The sequence below is a fragment of the Cupressus sempervirens genome, chromosome 4 (genome assembly GCF_028749045.1).
Source record: "Cupressus sempervirens isolate cs-2001-9-10 chromosome 4, ASM2874904v1, whole genome shotgun sequence".
NCBI classification, from domain to species: Eukaryota; Viridiplantae; Streptophyta; class Pinopsida; order Cupressales; family Cupressaceae; genus Cupressus; species Cupressus sempervirens.
In genome coordinates, this window is record NC_143121.1 from 32389246 (window position 1) to 32407021 (window position 17776).

General features: G+C 39.5%; 1 protein-coding gene across 1 annotated transcript in view; it reads right to left on the reverse strand.

The window, feature by feature from the left end:
* LOC149559800 (protein SEEDLING LETHAL 1, chloroplastic-like) overlaps nucleotides 1-17225 on the reverse strand; it is a 69114-nt gene extending 51889 nt beyond the window's left edge. Inside the window, exon 1 of the mRNA XM_089824299.1 lies at nucleotides 16616-17225. Coding sequence (XP_089680425.1) covers nucleotides 16616-17142 — 527 coding nt within the window. The 5' untranslated portion in view covers nucleotides 17143-17225. The remainder of the gene's footprint in view (nucleotides 1-16615) is intronic.
* Between the last annotated feature and the right edge of the window lie 551 nt (nucleotides 17226-17776).

The following is a 17776-nucleotide window of genomic DNA, read 5'->3' on the forward strand; positions in this document are numbered from 1 at the left end:
TTTTCTTTTGATCTCTATCGTCGGTTGTAATTTTGGCATCTATAAAAGGCCATTTGCTCTCATTTGTAAGGGTCGGAGAAAATTGTTGCATAAGATAATACCAAAATCGCTCTATTTTTCACTGTTGTGACTTGCATGGTGATTAAGAACATTGGGTGTTATTGCATGGTTTCTACTTCCACATAGTTAGATTTCTTTTCAAGTTGTTGAAGCAAATTTCATTTCAAGTTGCTAAGTAAGAGTAAAGTAGATGGATAGTTGTATGGTAGCATTAGTAAGTGTTTGATAGGGATCAATACTAGACCACTAGCATCCTAGCGGCTTGTTGGGAAGTCTTGCATGGTAAACTAGTTTATTTTTCCTTTGAATCATTGCACCTGTGAAAGTGAGGCCGCTAGTTAGCTTTCATTAGGTTCGATCCTAGTCCATTTGCTAGTCTTCCATCCATAGGAGTAGAAGTAGGATAGCAAATAATTTAGGACTTAGAACTTAGGAGAAGAGAATTAAAAAAAAATAGTCGTAAGAACCATTCACCCTCCACCACCATCACTTTCCATCATCGTCATCTAGCATTCACACTGAACCACCATCTCCATCATCCCACCAAAGTCCAAGTCATCCTCAACAATTTGCATAAGGCTGCCTACGTGATTACCAGCGAATCACATCGATAAAATTGAGCGAGTATCCACAAGTGTAAGGAACATTGGAGTTATTCTCATATCCCGTGAGCAATAACTTTTCAAGAGAGGAATTGTATGTTTGATACTTCGTATCGGATATTCAATTACTAATATGTTATGTAAGTGATACAAAACTCGCATCAACATTATCTGGCACTAGAAGGAGGGCCTGAAAATTTATTTTGGGGATTTGTTGGCATTCAATTATGAAGAAGAATGGTGCTCCCTAGATCAAATCAGCCTAGAGCAACTTGGAGAACACTTCAAGATCGCATTGTAGCTAGTTTATCCTCAACTGCTTGGGAGGAAAGTGAGAACACTAGAGAGTACCTGGACACTGTTGATGTGATAAATCAAGAGGTAAGAAAAGCAAGAGCTATTGAAAGGAGAATTCAAAAGAGGTTTGGACGTCAAAGAGAATTGGAAAGGAAGCTTGAGAGAGAAAGGAAAGCCCAAAGACAAGCTCAAGCTATTGTTAAAGAAAACTCGAATTAGGGAGTCAATCAAGTCGGGATTATTTTCAAGCTGGATAAAAGATCGGGTCTTTTTCCCTCGAAAGATTTGAGAGACTGATATCTGATAAGAGGCAGAGGATACTGAGAAATACACCCCACCAAGAAGAAGACTTACTTGTGCTAGAATTTCACAAGAAATCAAGGAACCGTTGGGTAGCTGAAACATCAAACTTAGCTAGCCCCTCAAGTAGTCCACCAGTTCAGGCTCCAGTTAATTCACCAATTCAGGCCCAAGTCAACCAACCAGTTCAAGCTCAAATCAATCAACCAATGATGGCTCAACCACCATGAATTCAAAACAATGCGTCACCCCTCTTATTCCAACAATACCATGATCTACCGAAGAATCCAGCGGTATTCTGCTCCAAGTTTTTTGTCAATGACCCTAATCGTACAATAGAAAAGCATATCAAGGTATTCCAAGAGGCATTGTGCAATAGGAGAATTCAAGAGGAGGATGTAGCATGTAGACTTTTCCCTTATTCATTGGGGGAAGAACCTTATTACTGGTTTGTCAATTTACCAGCATCATCAATAATGGGATGGGTCCAACTCAGAGAGACCTTTATTGCAAAATTTGGTATGCCCATCACACCACTGGAGTTACATAGTTTGTGGACATAAGGAGACATGATAGAGAGACAATAAGTTCCTTCAATGATCGTTTCCATAAGGCTTACACAAGATTGCAAGCCCTTTACACAACGATAGAAGCTGGTGCATTGGAAGCATACTACAGTGCCTTAGACAACCAGACGACTATGTTCACAAGAATGGCGAATCCTGCTCCCACAACATTGACTGAGGCCTACACTAAAGCAATTGAGATAGGGAAGCAATTAGGCCAATAGGGAATGGAACCCCAAGGTGCTAGATATCCTAACCCTCCAGTTCCACAGCTTGCATACTAGGCACCTGCAAATCAGTTAGTAGTACATCTGCGGCCTCCATTATTCCAAGCACCACCATCAGTGCCAGTTTATCTAAACGGTGCAAGTTCCTCCACAAGGACGCAAGAAGAAAAGGATGAGATGAAAGAGTTGATTGACCAAGTCAAAAAGCTATCTACGAAAGTCACCTATTTGAGGAACTAGAACAATCAACTCCAAAGTTCCCAAATAAATAATCAAGGGAATAATTACCAAAATCAAGGTGGAGGTTATCAAGGAGGGTATCAAAGAAACCATCAAGAAGGAGAACAACGAAGGAATTATAAAGATAGAGACTATCAAAGGAATAACCAAGGTGGCGATTATCAAAGGAGCTATCAAAACAATAATTATCAAGGTAATAACTAGCCACAAGACCAAGGATACAACAATCAGTCTAACCAAAGGAGAACTTGGAATACAGGCCCAAACAATGGAAATGTGGTGTCACCACTTGATAATCAAGCTTCAGCAGATAATAGACCAGTGGACCGAATATTCTTGGCCGAGTCCGCTATGTCCAAGTATTGTAGATTCCACAAGACGAATCAACATTGGAGTTAGGGTGTGCAGAATTGAAGAGAGCATCTAACCTATTTCAAAACATAATAGATGAGTCGAATAACTATGAAGATGTTAAGGTTACAAGGTATGAGATTGTTCCATCCCAAAGATACGATTAGTGTCTGACTTTTGAGGAGTTTTCATTCCCACCAAAGTTTGGAGCTTATGAAGAACACCAAGGGAGATTTCCTCCTGAGTCAACAAATAGACCAATTGATGAGGTAGTAGATGAGAAGGGGTATAACAATGGATCAAATGTTTCCTTCCCACCTTTAGAAGATACTGTTCTAGTTCAAGGAACAGGTAGGAACCAAACATTTCAACAATAGGCTAGCAATGCAAGGTTCTATCAGAGGAACAACAAAAGAAATGATGGACCTTTCACATCCTCCATAGCCCAAACAATTTCAATACGCCTCCACACCCCAATGCAAGTAATATACCGAATGCTTCAAGGGATGCACCTGAATACAGACAAGGCAACCACGGTAATGAGAATGGACAATCGAGCTTTCAACAGAATGCACAACAAAACAATCAAGGTACTCAAAGAACGCAAAATGTCCAGTCGACACAAGAAGCAAATAGAGGAAGAATTGGAAACAATGTCGTGAACAATGAAGAGTTGAAAAGATTAGGACAAAGTGTGACAGAGGAGATGAAGAAGGTCAAAATCAATCTCCCTTTGTTTGAATTATTGAAAGTAGCAGAGATTAGAGACACGTTCCTTGATAGTTTGAAAGATAATAAATCACAAGGATTTCACACTAAAGGTGCAACAGCACATACTCAAGAGAGGCCTCCTCCTAACTTGGTACATGTAATCCAAGATACTCCAAGAGCGAATATGACAAACTCATCTCAAGACATTTCATCCGGAGAAATAGGAAGCTCTACACAGGAGATCGCATATGGCAATATCAGCAAATTCAATGAACAGCCAGGCCCTCAACCAGTTTATGTGGCTCAAGGATCAATGCGTGTAGAACAACAAGCTCAAAGGAATCTAGACACGATACACAATAAGGAAAAAGTGAAGAAAGAGGAGGCTCCTCAACCAACAGATTTCGAAGTGAAGCCAAAGCAAGTACATAAGACACCCGTAGTGTATTATCAAGGAAAGGATGAGCCAGCCCCATTCTTGCTATCAATAAGGATGTTCGGAAAATTGCTTCACAATTGCTTGATAGATTCAGGAGCATCAAGTAACGTCATGCCTTTGAACATTTGTAGAATATTAGGAATCACGCCTTTGGGATCAAACAAAAAGGTTACTCAACTATATAAGACAGAGGTGCCAGTAGTGGGTGAACTACACAACATACACATGCAGTTGGCATCTGATCCAAGAATGGAACACATGGTAGACATTTCAGTGGTAGATGTGGCCGATACCTATGGATTGATCCTAGTTAGAGATTGGGCTAGAAGATTGAATGGATATATGGCAATCGACTTCTCTCACATGTGGCTCCCGTGGAAAGGACTAGCCAATCAAATCAGAATTGATAGCACCTCGAGATTGAGATTGACAATCACAAAAAATGGGGAACCAAACGAAGTATTGTTTGTAGAAACGAATATGAGCACCTATAGACCAAAGAAGGCCGAAGTGTTCACTATGACCATCATAAGCGAAGGAAAGGATTCCATTGAGATCCTAATTGAGTCAGATCTAGATGCTTCATCCGAAAAGGGTGAAGGCATGTTTGAGAGTTTCAAGGACTTTGTGACTAGAACTGTGCAGCAAAGAATGGAGTCAGGTAACCGAACATCAATAGAGAACTTATTATTACCCAACTAGTGCAAAATCCACAATGCATTCCATTCGGAATTATCTTGCTCTTTGTGTACAATGGCCTTAGAACAAGTGGAAAAGAAAATCCCAGGGGCTCTAAAATGGGAAGATGAACATGGCAAACAGAATGTTGAGATTCAACAAGTTGACGAAGCAGAAAGTAGCATGATGGGTGAAACGAAGAACCAAATTACACCACCCAATGCAGAAGTAAAAGAAGGTGATGAAACAAATGAGTTGAAGAATTTCCAAGAGGAGAAGTATCAAGAAAACAATGGAGTATAGACTCTAAGGTTCAATGGCTCCAAAACTAAGTAAGGAGCCGAAGTTGGATTCGACTTAGTCAGCCCAACAGGGGTAACATATTTGGAGGCACACAGATTACAATTCCCATGCACCAACAATATGGAAGAATATGAAGCTTTGATTCTAGGCTTGTTGTGTGCTATCAAGAAAGGTGCCAAAATACTTCATGTACTTGGAGACTCATATCTAGTAATTGAGCAAATAAAGCAAAAGTTCACTTGCCATGACAAAAGGTTGAAGAGATAGAGAAATCAAGTCTGGGATTTGATAGAAAGCTTCGATGCCTTCAATATCAAGTTCAGCTATAGAGCAAACAATCAGGTGGCAAATGCCCTCGCACAGACTGCAAGCTCACTAGCACCAATTAAGTTGGATAGCTTGAAGAAGTTTAGAGTTGAATTGGCATCGGTCCCATCAATACCAAACAATGTCAAGAACCTCCAGGTGTTCGAAGATGATAGACATATCCTCAAGTTCTTGACTAACTCAGATGTCTTCACTGCATAAATCATTGATGGTGAGGTAGATGAAGAAGCGGAAATCGACGTAGGAGTGATGAGCCTAAAGACCAATACTATTCCAAAGGGAATGATTGAATTGGAAAGAATATTCGACATGGACCAATTCCACAAAACACAATATCAACCTACAGGAGTTAATGAGTGTGAAAAGGTTAACTTGGGAACAAAGGATTGTCCCAAAATTGTCCATATTGGGATAGTTTGTACACCTAAAGAGAAAGCGGATATATTGAATTTGATGAGGGAATTCCCTGACGTGATTGCTTGGGGATATGAAGATTTCAAGACATATGATCTTGCCATCATCACACACATGATCCCACTGAAGGAAGGGAGTAAGCCATTTGAAAGCAACAAAGGCCAGTCAACCCTTTGTTGGAACCATTGATATATCAAGAAGTGAAGAAGTTGTTGGATGCGCGGATCATCTTCCCAATGAGACATTCAACGTGGGTCGCCAATCTGGTCCCAATCAGGAAGAAGAATGGAGAAATAAGGTTGTGTGTAGATTTCAGAAATCTGAATAGAGCATTAGAGAAGGACAACTACCCATTGCCATCACTGGACAAGGTTTTGCAAATTGTAAACGGAGCTAAAATAATGTCATTTATGGATGGATACTCGGAATACAATCAAATGATAGTTGAAGAGGAACACAGATTGAAAATAGCCTTCATCACAAAGTGGGGAACTTTTGCATACAAAAGGATGCCTTTTGGCCTGATCAATGTAGGTGCAACATTTCAAAGGGCCATGGATTTAGCCTTTAAGGACTTAAAAGACAAATGCATTATCATTTACATGGATGATATAACAGTATTTTCAAAAAACAGAGAGGATCACATAATGGACTTAAGGAAAGTTTTCACAAGATGTAGGAGGTTTGGAGTCTCTTTGAATCTAAAGAAATGCATGTTCAGACTTACCGAAGGAAAGCTTCTGGGACATGTGATTTTAGAGAAGGGTATAATGATAGATCCAGAGAGAGTGGAAGCAATTCCCAAACTTGGCATCCCGAGTAGCAAGAAAGAGCTCAATTCGTTCTTTGGGAAGATCAACTTCGTGACGAAGTTCATATCAGCATTTGCTGAGATTGTGAAACCAATGAATGACATGCTAAAGAAGGATACAAAAGTGGATTGGACTCCAGTAGCGAAAAGGGCATTTGAGGAGATAAAACATGCCATCATCAATGCACCAGTCCTAGTAAGCCTGGATTATGAAAGGCCATTCAACATATATTCTTTCGCCTCTGATCACGCATGTGCGGCCATTCTAACACAGAAGAATAAGGAAGGTGAAAAACATCCGATTGCATTCATGAGTGCACCTTTCAGGGAGGCCAAATTGAACTACCCAAATGTGGAGAAACAAGCCTATGCCTTGGTGAAAGCGGTAAAGAAATTCAAGCATTATATCTTGAGAAGCAAAGTACATGCAACTGTGCCCGACATAGCAGTAAAGACTCTCTTGATGCAAAGCGAGCTCGGAGAAAGATGGGCCAAGTGGGTCGCCACTATTCAAGAATATGACATAGAGATCCAACCAATGAAACTGGTCAGAGGACAACAATTGGCGCAAACCATGGCATCAGAGGGACTCAGCCTTGTACAGCAAGTTTATGAATTGGAAGAGGTACATCTCGATGAATGGTATCAGGACATAATCAACTATCTTTTAAATCACCGATGTCCTTCACATTTGAACCCAATGCAAAAGCGGGCGCTGAGATTCAAGAGCAGAAGATATATGCTACATGGAGCAATGTTATACAAACAGAATCATGAAGGGGTATATTTGTGATGCGTTGGAAAGGAAGAAGCAAGGAACATTTTAGAACATTTTCATGACAAATGGGGAACAGGACATGGATCAGATTTGGCCACAACACATTGGATACTAAGAGCCGGATATTACTGGCCAACTTTGGTCAAGGACACTCATGAGCATGTGAAGACTTGTCATGTTTGCCAAACTGCAGCAAAGAGACAAAGGAACCCAGCAATGCCTTTGCGGCCAATTATTGAGGTGAGACCTTTCGCAATGTGGGGGCTTGACTTCATTGGTCCCATCAATCCACCTTCCTCAGCACAACACAAGTATATTCTAACCGCAGCTGACTACTGTACTTGGTGGTCAAAAGCTCAAGCTTTCAAGAATTGTACTGCTAAGACTATCATTAAGTTCTTAGAGGAAAAGATCACCACCAAGTTTGGGTGTCCTTTGGCTTTTGTATGTGATAATGGTTCTGCCTTCACTTCTTTGAAATTTCATACTTGGGCCTTTGACCACGGGGTTATACTAAAATTTTCATCAGGATACTATCCCTAGGGAAATGGCCTAGCAGAATCTACAAATAAGAACCTTTTGACCATGATTGGAAAACTCTCAGATAGGAACCCAAGAGATTGGTACACACAACTGAGATATGCCTTGTGGGCAGATAGAACTAGAGTGAAAGAGTCCATAGGAATCACACCTTATCATTTGGTTTATGGACAAGACCCTGTATTCCCGATCCAATTGAAAATTCCAACTTTGAGGTTCATATAGGAATACTATGATGAGAACGAGGACAGAGTCCAAGTTAGGTTGGCTCAATTGATGTAACTAGATGAGAAAAGAGACGAAGCCCTGGATAAATTTGCAAAACATCAAGGGGTAGTGAAACGTTGGTTCGATAGGAGAGCGCAAAATAAGGCCTTCAAGATCTCTGACTTGGTCTTATATTGGGACAAAGCCCATGAGGAGAAAGGACAACATGACAAATTCGATCAACTATGGAAAGGTCCTTTCCAGATATTCGAGATCATTGGAGATAATGCATTTAGATTTAAGACACTGGTGAGGATGTCTCATTGCCTGTCAATGGGCAATTCCTCGAGCATTATTTCCAAGCCTAGGACTCCATCCGGAGCCATTTTTGTACATAGTTAGAATAGATTTTCTTTTGGTTAGTAGTTTGTTTGTTTTTCTATTCTAAGTAGTTTGTCTGTTTTTCCATATTTAATACCCAACTTGCATTATCTAATTTCTTTTTTGCATTATCCAGGTCCAAGTCGGCCAGCTGGGAAGACATGTGGAGTTGGGTATAAGAGGAGATCCTTCCCCCTTTCTCCCTCATTCCTCATTCATTCTTTTCCATGCTTGGGCGAGTTTTCTTGTGAAGAGCAGATTTGGTGTTTGGCGAATTTGTTTCAAGGCAGATTTTCTTCTTATTGGGCAACTTTGCAAGGGCAGTTCAGATTTCTCTTCCTTGGTGATTTTCCTTCTTGAGGGCAGATTTCTCCATTATTGCTGATTTCTCTTTTTGATTGGGGGCAGATCTGTACTATTGGCGATTTTCCATGATTAAGGGGCAAGCTCTCCATTCTTAGGCGATTTTTACAAAGTCTGATTTTGCTAAGGAGCTGTGATTTTCTGCCCTAGTTTGGGCAATTTTATTTGAATAAGAGATACATGATAAATTTCTGATTTGCAAGGGATTTGAAATTCTAAAGGTCTGATCCTAAACTCTAAAAGAATCAAGATTCGACTATTGGTAGAGGTGACTTTTAATCATTTAGAGTTGAAAGGGGTCCTTAAGCTGACTTCTTTCTTTCATTCTAATCTAAGGATTGCCTCCCTTGGTTTTGCTTGTCTATTGTTCACCTCTTTACCATCCCATAATAGGGCGACGAGATGGAGGATGTTAGTACAAGCAAGAATCCTAAGGGGAAAAACACTACGAAAGACAAAGAGGATATGATGCCCAAAACACCTTTATTCTCGAAAATGAAGCGAATAATCGACACCAATATCAGTACAGTAGACATAATACAGGTAAGGGACAGACTAAGAGAAGGACAATCCCCTTGGCAAAGAAGATATACAAAAGGCAGTTGCACAGCACAGCCCAAGCATCGACAATTCCATTTCAACCATGATGAGCGACATTGGAATGGTGCTTGATTTTGAAGACATCAGAGAAGAGGCTATTGATGAGACAAGACTTGGATCAAGATTGGATGAGCTAGGAAAGGTTGCCATCAAGAAGAAACATTTGAACACCCTTTCCTCCTTGAATGTTTTCATCGGATTCACAAAGGAGTATGAGAAAGATCATGAGAAGACACTGCAGGCGGCAAGCAGCATGGTGAAATCAGTTGAACTCAAGATGAAGCACACACCTTGTCCTCCTATAGAGGAAGTCAACGAAAGGCTAGCTAGGTTCATAGCCTTAGCTAAAAGAACAAAAGAAAAGGGAAGAGTCATATTAGATCATTTAATGTAAGCCCAAGTGGCAATTTCTCTTTCTTCTAGAATAGGACAAGTGTCTATTTCTGATTGGCCACCATTTTGGTGCCTTCTCATTGGTTACCACTTTTTGCACTTTTTTCATTGGTCCATTGATGAGGTGGCATCTTTTCATTGGCTGATGGGGTGGCAACCCTAATTAGGGTTTCTCGGATTCAATCTGGATCGTCAGTTTTGCTTTTGATCTCTACTGTCAGTTGTAATTTTGGCATCTATAAAAGGCCATTTGCTCTCATTTGTAAGGGTCGAAGAAAATTGTTGCATAAGATAATACCAAAATCGCTCTCTTTTTCATTGTTGTGACTTGCATGCTGATTAAGAACATTGGGTGTTATTGCATGGTTTCTACTTCCACATAGTTAGATTTCTTTTCAAGTTGTTGAAGCAAATTTTATTTCAAGTTGCTAAGTAAGAGTAAAGTAGATAGATGGTTGTATGGTAGCATTAGCAAGTGTTTGATAGGGATCAATACTAGACCACTAGCATCCTAGCGGCTTGTTGGGAAGCCTTGCGTGGCAAACTAGTTTATTTTTCCTTTGAATCATTACACCTATGGAAGTGAGGCCAATAGTTAGCTTTCATTAGGTTCAATCTCAATCCATTTGCTAGTCTTCCATCCATAGGAGGAGTAGGATAGCAAATAATTTAGGACTTAGAACGTAGGAGAAGAGAGTTAAAAAAAAAAAAGTCGTAAGAACCATTCACCCTCCACCACCATCACTTTCCATCATCGTCGTCTAGCATTCACACTAAACCACCATCTCCATCATCCCACCAAAGTCCAAGTCATCCTCAACAATTTGCGTAAGGCTGCCTACGTGATAACTAGCGAATCACATCGATAAAACTGAGCGAGTATCCACAAGTGTAAGGAACATTGGAGTTATTCTCATATCCCGTGGAGCAATAACTTTTCAAGAGAGGAATTGTATGTTTGATACTCCGTATCAAATATTTGTTTACCGTACAGGGTAAAAAGCTTGACACATGTATAACACGATTCAATCCAAAATAGGTACTTTATTCATGTATGCACTTGCAGATTACAATCCAATTACAATGATCTATGATCGATGATGATTCCAAAGTCCATCTCGGACGTGTACATATACCTTTTTGAAGGGGTGACTGAAGCGTCACGCGCTCGTTCGGATACTACTCTACTCGTCGGCTACATAATACATTTACCGACAACAATATTCAATTACTAATATGTTATGTAAGTGATACAAAACTCGCATCAACAGGTAGGTGTCTGATTCTGATTGGCCACCATTTTTGTGCCTTCTCATTGGTTGCCACTATTCCTTTTTTTCATCGGTCCATTGATGAAGTGGCATCTTCTCATTATTCGATGCGGTGGCAACCCTAATTAGGGTTTCTAGGATCTAATCAGGATCTTTGATATTGCCTCTTTCTCTCTACTGTCAATTGTAAATTTTGGCCTCTATATAAGGCCATTTGCTCTCATTTGTAAAGGGTTGAAAAAAATTGTTGCTAAGATAATGCCAAAATCGTTTTTCTTTCTCATTGTTGTGACTTGCATGGTGACTAAGAACTTTTGGTGTTGTTGCATGGTTTATACTTCCAATAGTTAGAATAAGATTTTCTTTGAAGTTGTTAAAATAGATTTCATTTCAAGTTGTTAAACAGAGAGAAGAGTAGATGGATAGTTGCATGGTAGTATTAGTGGATGTTTGATAGGGATTTATAACTAGGCCACTAGCATCCTAGCGGCTTGTTGGGAAGCCTTGTGTGGCAAACTAGTTCTTTTTCTTTGAATCATTGCATCTATGGAGATGGAGCTGCCGGTTAGCTTTCATTAGATTCGATCCTCGTCCATTTGCTAATTTTTCCATTCATAGAAGTAGGAGTAGAATAGCAAGTAGTATAGTATTTGGAGTTTTGAAGGAGAAGGTTAGGAAGGCGTAAGTCATTAGAACATTCACCCTCCATCACCATCACCATTTCCATCAACATCATATGGAACCCATGCAAAACCATCGTCACCAACATCCCACCAAAAGTTCAAGTTGTCCTCAAACAAATAGTGTAAGGCCACCTACGTGATTACCAGCAAATCACATCGATATATTGAGTTAGTATCCACAGGTGTAAGGAACATAAGAGTTTTGCTTATGTCTTCATGAGTATTAACTTTTCAAGAGAGGAATTGAAGATTTGATATTCTATATCAGGTATTCAATTGCTATATGTTATGTAGTGGTACAAAACTGACATCAACAAGAATCATCAGTGAAGGTGAAGTATGTGAAAAGATTGTGGATACTTGTGATAGACATATGGTTGAATTATACAAAACATTAGAGCAGAATTGTGGACAACCTTTTAACAAACTTGTGGAAGAAGAAGTGAACACTAGTCCTTTGGCAAATAATAATATGAGGTCCATCAACACATTACTCATTTGGGATTGATCGTCATCTAAACAAATGACATTCATCTTAGATCAAACCAGACATGACATGTTTTTGTCATCATGCAGAATATTGAATTTGTTGAGATTGAGAGGAAGAAGAAATAGACTACTCCAAATAGCCACTAACAAGAGGAAAATAAAGCATAATAATTCCTAGAAGGAATTAAGACAAAGCTAACCTTTCTGAATGACTTCACAAGATATTCTATAATTGAATACTCTTAAGGAAGTGAGTCAGGAATCGAGTATTCTTTGAAGGACAGTACATACTGTTAAGGAAAATCATATGCATATGTAAGGATGGATACACCCATAGTGGGTATTAATAAGGCCTAGGACAAGGAAGAACTCCCTCCAAGGAAGAATGGATATATCAAAATTGATTATCCATAAGGTCTTAAAGAGAAGCATCGTGAGAAGATGGTGCTTAGTGGAGAGTTGTTCTAGTAATTAGAGCCCCAAGAAGCACTCCCCTAGGAGCTAAGCATCTGATCACAACTTCTCTTTAAGAAGGGCTTTAATTGGGAATTAGGATCTTATAAGTTGATGACTTACAACCTTGAAAAATATTCTTATCATGGTTTTGGAGTACTAACATATGATGCAGGTCTATTTATCAAGGAGTTAGTCGCCACTAACTCCAGCAACACAAAAATGGTAATTAGAGGAAGGAATCTACCAAATCTTTTTAACATGTGTATGCATTGTGTCTGCATCGTGTTTTCATGCATTAATGTGTATGCTTCATGTTTGCATCGTGTCTTCATACACTAATGTATATATACTTTGTGCATGCTTTATATTTTCATCTACCCTAGTATATATTTCTTAGATAGTGCCAAGAACAAGGGTTTAGTATATATTTCTTAGCAAGGGTTTATTTGTTGAAATGACATGACAAGTGACATGACAATTCCACTGTTTATTCAGAAACTGTAGATCTCTCTCGGCATTTTTCAATTATTCCGACCATAGGTGCCTGGCGCTTTATCTCTAGGAGGCCTCCCAACTTAGAGATCACACCTTACAGCTCTAGTTCTCTCAGTACTAGATCTCGAATCAGCTCATCACGGACTTCTTTCCATCCACGCCCACTTTTGGGAGTAGGAAACAACCCCACCCGCCTATCTCCGAACACACCAGATCAGTCAGACCTCGGCTTGGGTTCCTTAGACAGTAGCACCATACCCCCACAGTTATGCAGAGGTAGAGGCAGAGCCGAACCCAAACCCTTGCTCGTCCTAGTCCTTATCCCTCTATACAGGATTTCTTTGTACCAAGAAAGGACTGATGGTCCTTCTCTCTTTCTTTTGTTTGTCTCTTTTCCCTTTTGTAGCGCTCTTTTTCTGGTCACTATTGGGTGCTCCTGCTGGTTACTTTTCGTCACTGTACTGTTGTATCTTTCAGCCCCTGAGACACTTGTTGGTCTCTTGTTGGACATTAATATCATTATCATATCTACCTCTAAAGTCACTCCTTCCTTGGAAGTTGGGCTTCTCATTAAACACGGGTTCTTCTTCAGCATTTGATTTAGAGGGACTTCCTCTTCCTCTATTCGAACTGTTACCACCTCTTTTGTTGGCCGCTCTACTGAGTATATTCAACTTCTCCTCAACATTCATGGCTAGTTGATAATCCTCATCCACTGTTCTTATTTTAAGTAGAGCCAACTCATTTTGGAGCTGGAATCGAAGTCCATTAATATATCTAGCCATGGGATGCTCATCTTCTTGCAAACTAGTCCTGATTTGTAGCTTCACGAGTTCTTTAGTATATATAGATATGGAGGACTCCTTTTGTTTTAAGTTTTGAAAATCTCTAAAAAACTTGTTGATAATCTGATAGCATGAATCTAGCCTTTAAACGCTTCAGCATCTTTGGCCACAACTTAATATTTTTTTCCTTCCCTTGATGCCTCCTAGTGTTCTGGAGATTTTCCCACCATAGAGTTACATGACACTTCATCTTGGAGGCAGCAACTTTGACCATGCATGGATCATCTTCTTCAATTCCTTCCAGATGATAGTATTTTTCTAACTCTTGACTCCAGTCCAAGAATGATGCAGGAGCATCCTGGGTTGCATGGCTATCCTGCATGATTACCGAGTTTCTTAGTTTTTGTCGATTTGCAATGCCTTTCATTGCCCAGTGTTCTTTGATTGCTGAGTAATCCTCTGGTTTCTGAGTGTTCTTTGGTTGCCGAATCATCCTGTGGTTGTCGATTTATCCTTTGGTCGCCGAGTTCGTTTGGGTACTGAGTTCCTTTGGCTGCCAAGCTTGTTTGGATGTCGAGTTCCTTTGGTTGCCAAGCGTTGCTGAGTTCGCCAAGTTGCAGCAATTTGCTTGGTCCTTCGTTTGCCAAGCTGTCTGTGTGCGATTTGTTATGGGAGCCAACCTTTGCATTTAATTTTGTGATAGGTATCTGCTGTGAACCAACTTGTGGCTTATTCTAGCATTTAATATGAGAGTTTATTTTGGTTGTATTTGCAATAGGCCGACTTGTGGCTGTGCATGTATTTAAAGAGGTCATTGGTGGAGTCTTGGGGAGAGATTTTTATGATGGTAGAAGCGTAGTAGGAGTAGAAGCAAGCTGAGATGCAAGCTGAGATGAGAAGTTTGATCATTGAAGGTGGAATTTGAATTGTAATGTGGCCGAAACCCAGAAGGCCTTACAGCTGGGCATATATCCAATATCTTGATGAATATATGAAAGCATTTGTTCCTCTATCTCCGAGTTTTCTGTTATTTGGTGTTTGTTTTCCACTCTGTTTACTCTCGCAGGTGGCTGAATAGCTGGGTGTGCCTTTGGCCCTGGTTATCTCATGTCTCCCTGGGTCAAAGAACACCTCTGGATTCAGTTCTCCTTTAAAATCAGGAATTTCCACCTTGGCTCAAGTCTCTTGCTTATTGATGGCTTCAAAAAGTCTCTCCATTGGGGCTAAGGCAATGGGTTGCCTTCTTTCAACTTCTTCTTCTTCTTCTTCAAATTCATCATGAAGCAACCTAGCATCTAAGTCTTGCAATCTTTAGAGTACTTCGTCGAAGGCATTACCTCTCAATCTGGCACTCCTCCTGCCTCTTCTTCCCCGAGTCATTTGAGTCCCTCTCTAAGCCATTTGTTTAATTTTTATTTTGCACTGATACCAAACTGATGCAGACATCCACAGACCTGCAGCTTTTACACCATATTCTGAAACAATAGAGAAACCAAAAAAACAAAAGAATCGGGGGCATCAAAGAAAGCATAACAATATACTCCAGGAACACTAACAAATCTCTTCACTGATGTCTGCTGAAGATGGTACATTATTTTCCAGAAAATAAAAAACTGAACTTCCCACCGAAAAATCCCCTCCCTTTATTTCAGTCTTCCCTCCTAAAAGGTTAAACCTACTCCCTACGTAGGCTCCATCAGAAGAGCAGTCACAACTGATGACTAGACCATTTACTTCCTATTTGTCCTCCTATGTGGACACTAACAGCAACATCAACCAAAAATCTACAACTGAAATCCTAAATTAACTCCAATGTAATATCCCCTTAACTAAATCTGACACTAAACTGGAAATATGACTCAGCAAACAGCAAGACCAGTCAAATCTGCTGGTTGACTGGCAGTTAGCAGTCAGATTCCCTAATTGAATGTGGATGTCTGAACCTAAATGCTCTGCATCAGAAGGCTTCCCCAACATTAGTATTCCCATCTGCAATCCTCTTCACTCCCATCACCAAGTTGTTGCCATGGCTATCCCTGGCAACAAAATCTATCCCAAAGGGCTTGGGTGAAGCTCCACAAAAGTTGATCTTACTCCATCCATCGCTAGGTTTCAGTCATCTCACAACTTCAGCATTCGTTTTTGCTGGATTAACCCAGCAGTAACAGGCCTTCTTATTAAGAATCTTATTAACATCTATTTCGCTCTTATTTGGACCATTTTCATTTATTATATTATTATTGCACCTTCATTTACACTGCAAAATTATCTCACCATTTTCTCTATTTCCATCCAAACTCTTATTCACCAGCACTGTCTATTCAGAAAAATAGATAGAACTTGTTACCGTACTCAACAAAATTTATTGATACATTTTTCAAATAAATATTTTCAGAATCTCCCTGTCAGCAAAAGCATTGAACGTCCCAACTGCTATGGCAGACTCAAAATTCAATTCCCTGAGTCTTAACACTTCGAGATTTCCCAAATGGATCAAAAACTTGTAGGTAAGGAAACTCGAACCGATTTTCTCAGTTCCAACACTTCAGGATTTCTGAAGTTTCCTAATTTATGTATTAATACAACATTCATCTACTTGTGGATGTAAAAAGGAAACAAAATTAACATGTAGTTTGATTGATACCTAAGAAACAACCTCTAAGATCAATTCATGGAGATTGCAAAGAATAGAAATTCACAAAGCATAAAACCTGATTCCAGTCCAGGGCGAATTTCAGAGATTGGAAACTCCTTGGTAGTACACAAACGGATGGGGATCATTTTCTGTAAACCAAATACCAACGAGAATTCAATTCTGCAATACTAAAAAGACTAACTTCTACCTTACCTTTTTATATCACGTAATTGAACTTTGGCCTCCCTGAGAAGAAACGTAAAGACTGCCCTGATCTGACGGGGGGCTAAGGTTAAGGCCTCCGGACACATGCCCACAAGTCTACCAATATCATTCTGATCTATCCCCATGCTCTGCAGAAGCTTCACCACGCTCATTATCGATTGTAAACTGGTTGATGAAATCTGCTTATTCTCCCCAACTAATCTGTATGAATCCACTCCTATGCTCTCCAGGTATAACATTTTCTCCTTCAATTGCCCTTCATCTCCCTTATCTTCTCCTTTCCCTTGTACTTCCTTTTGCTTCGTTATGGAGAATTTTGATTCTGGTCGACTAAGAAGCGGAGGAATGGAGACATCATTTTTATCTCTGCTGTAAATGGAGTTGGGTACGATGGATTTGAAATGGCGACAAGACCATTTAGCGGAGAAGAATGGCACAGGAAATAAAGATTGGGATTTTGCGAGATGGCACTTCGCATTGAACGAAAGGGTGGGGGAGAGAGACAGGTTTTCCATGTTATGTGTTTCATGCCTCACTGCAAGCAGAAAGGATAACGAGGAGGTAGAGCAAGCTGTAATTGTTAAAAGGAAATTTGTATTGTCTTATTAATATTTTTATTAAGTTAAACCCAATGGTACCTTACGAGGACAACGGGTCTAGTCTTCTTCGCTTTAATTATACTCGGAGCAACCAATTATATGTTATATGTTAGAAGGGAAATATGTAGCATGCAGCACTTTAGTTTTGGTTATACTAAAATATAAATCAGTATTTATTAGTAGTTTATCTTGCATTTTTTTTTAATAAAAATGTGGAAGTAGAGTATGAAAAAGAAACCAATGTAAATCCCAAAAATCTATTGTATGCAAATTTGGTTTTTCCAATGAATATATAGGATTGTACTAATTTGTATGGAAAATAGTGGCGTCTCTAGCCTAATGAGTATAATGAGTATACATAATAGAATATCAATTGATATTATAATATATAGGAATGAAAACTATAAATCAATTTATAGTTTAAGGGAAGTTTATAATTATATTGTTATTATATAAGTTACATTGTTTTGTTTTGTTTTGTTTTTGTACTTCTTTCAATAAGTTTTGAAGATTTGAGAGAAAATATTATTTCCATCTATTTTTGTGTGAT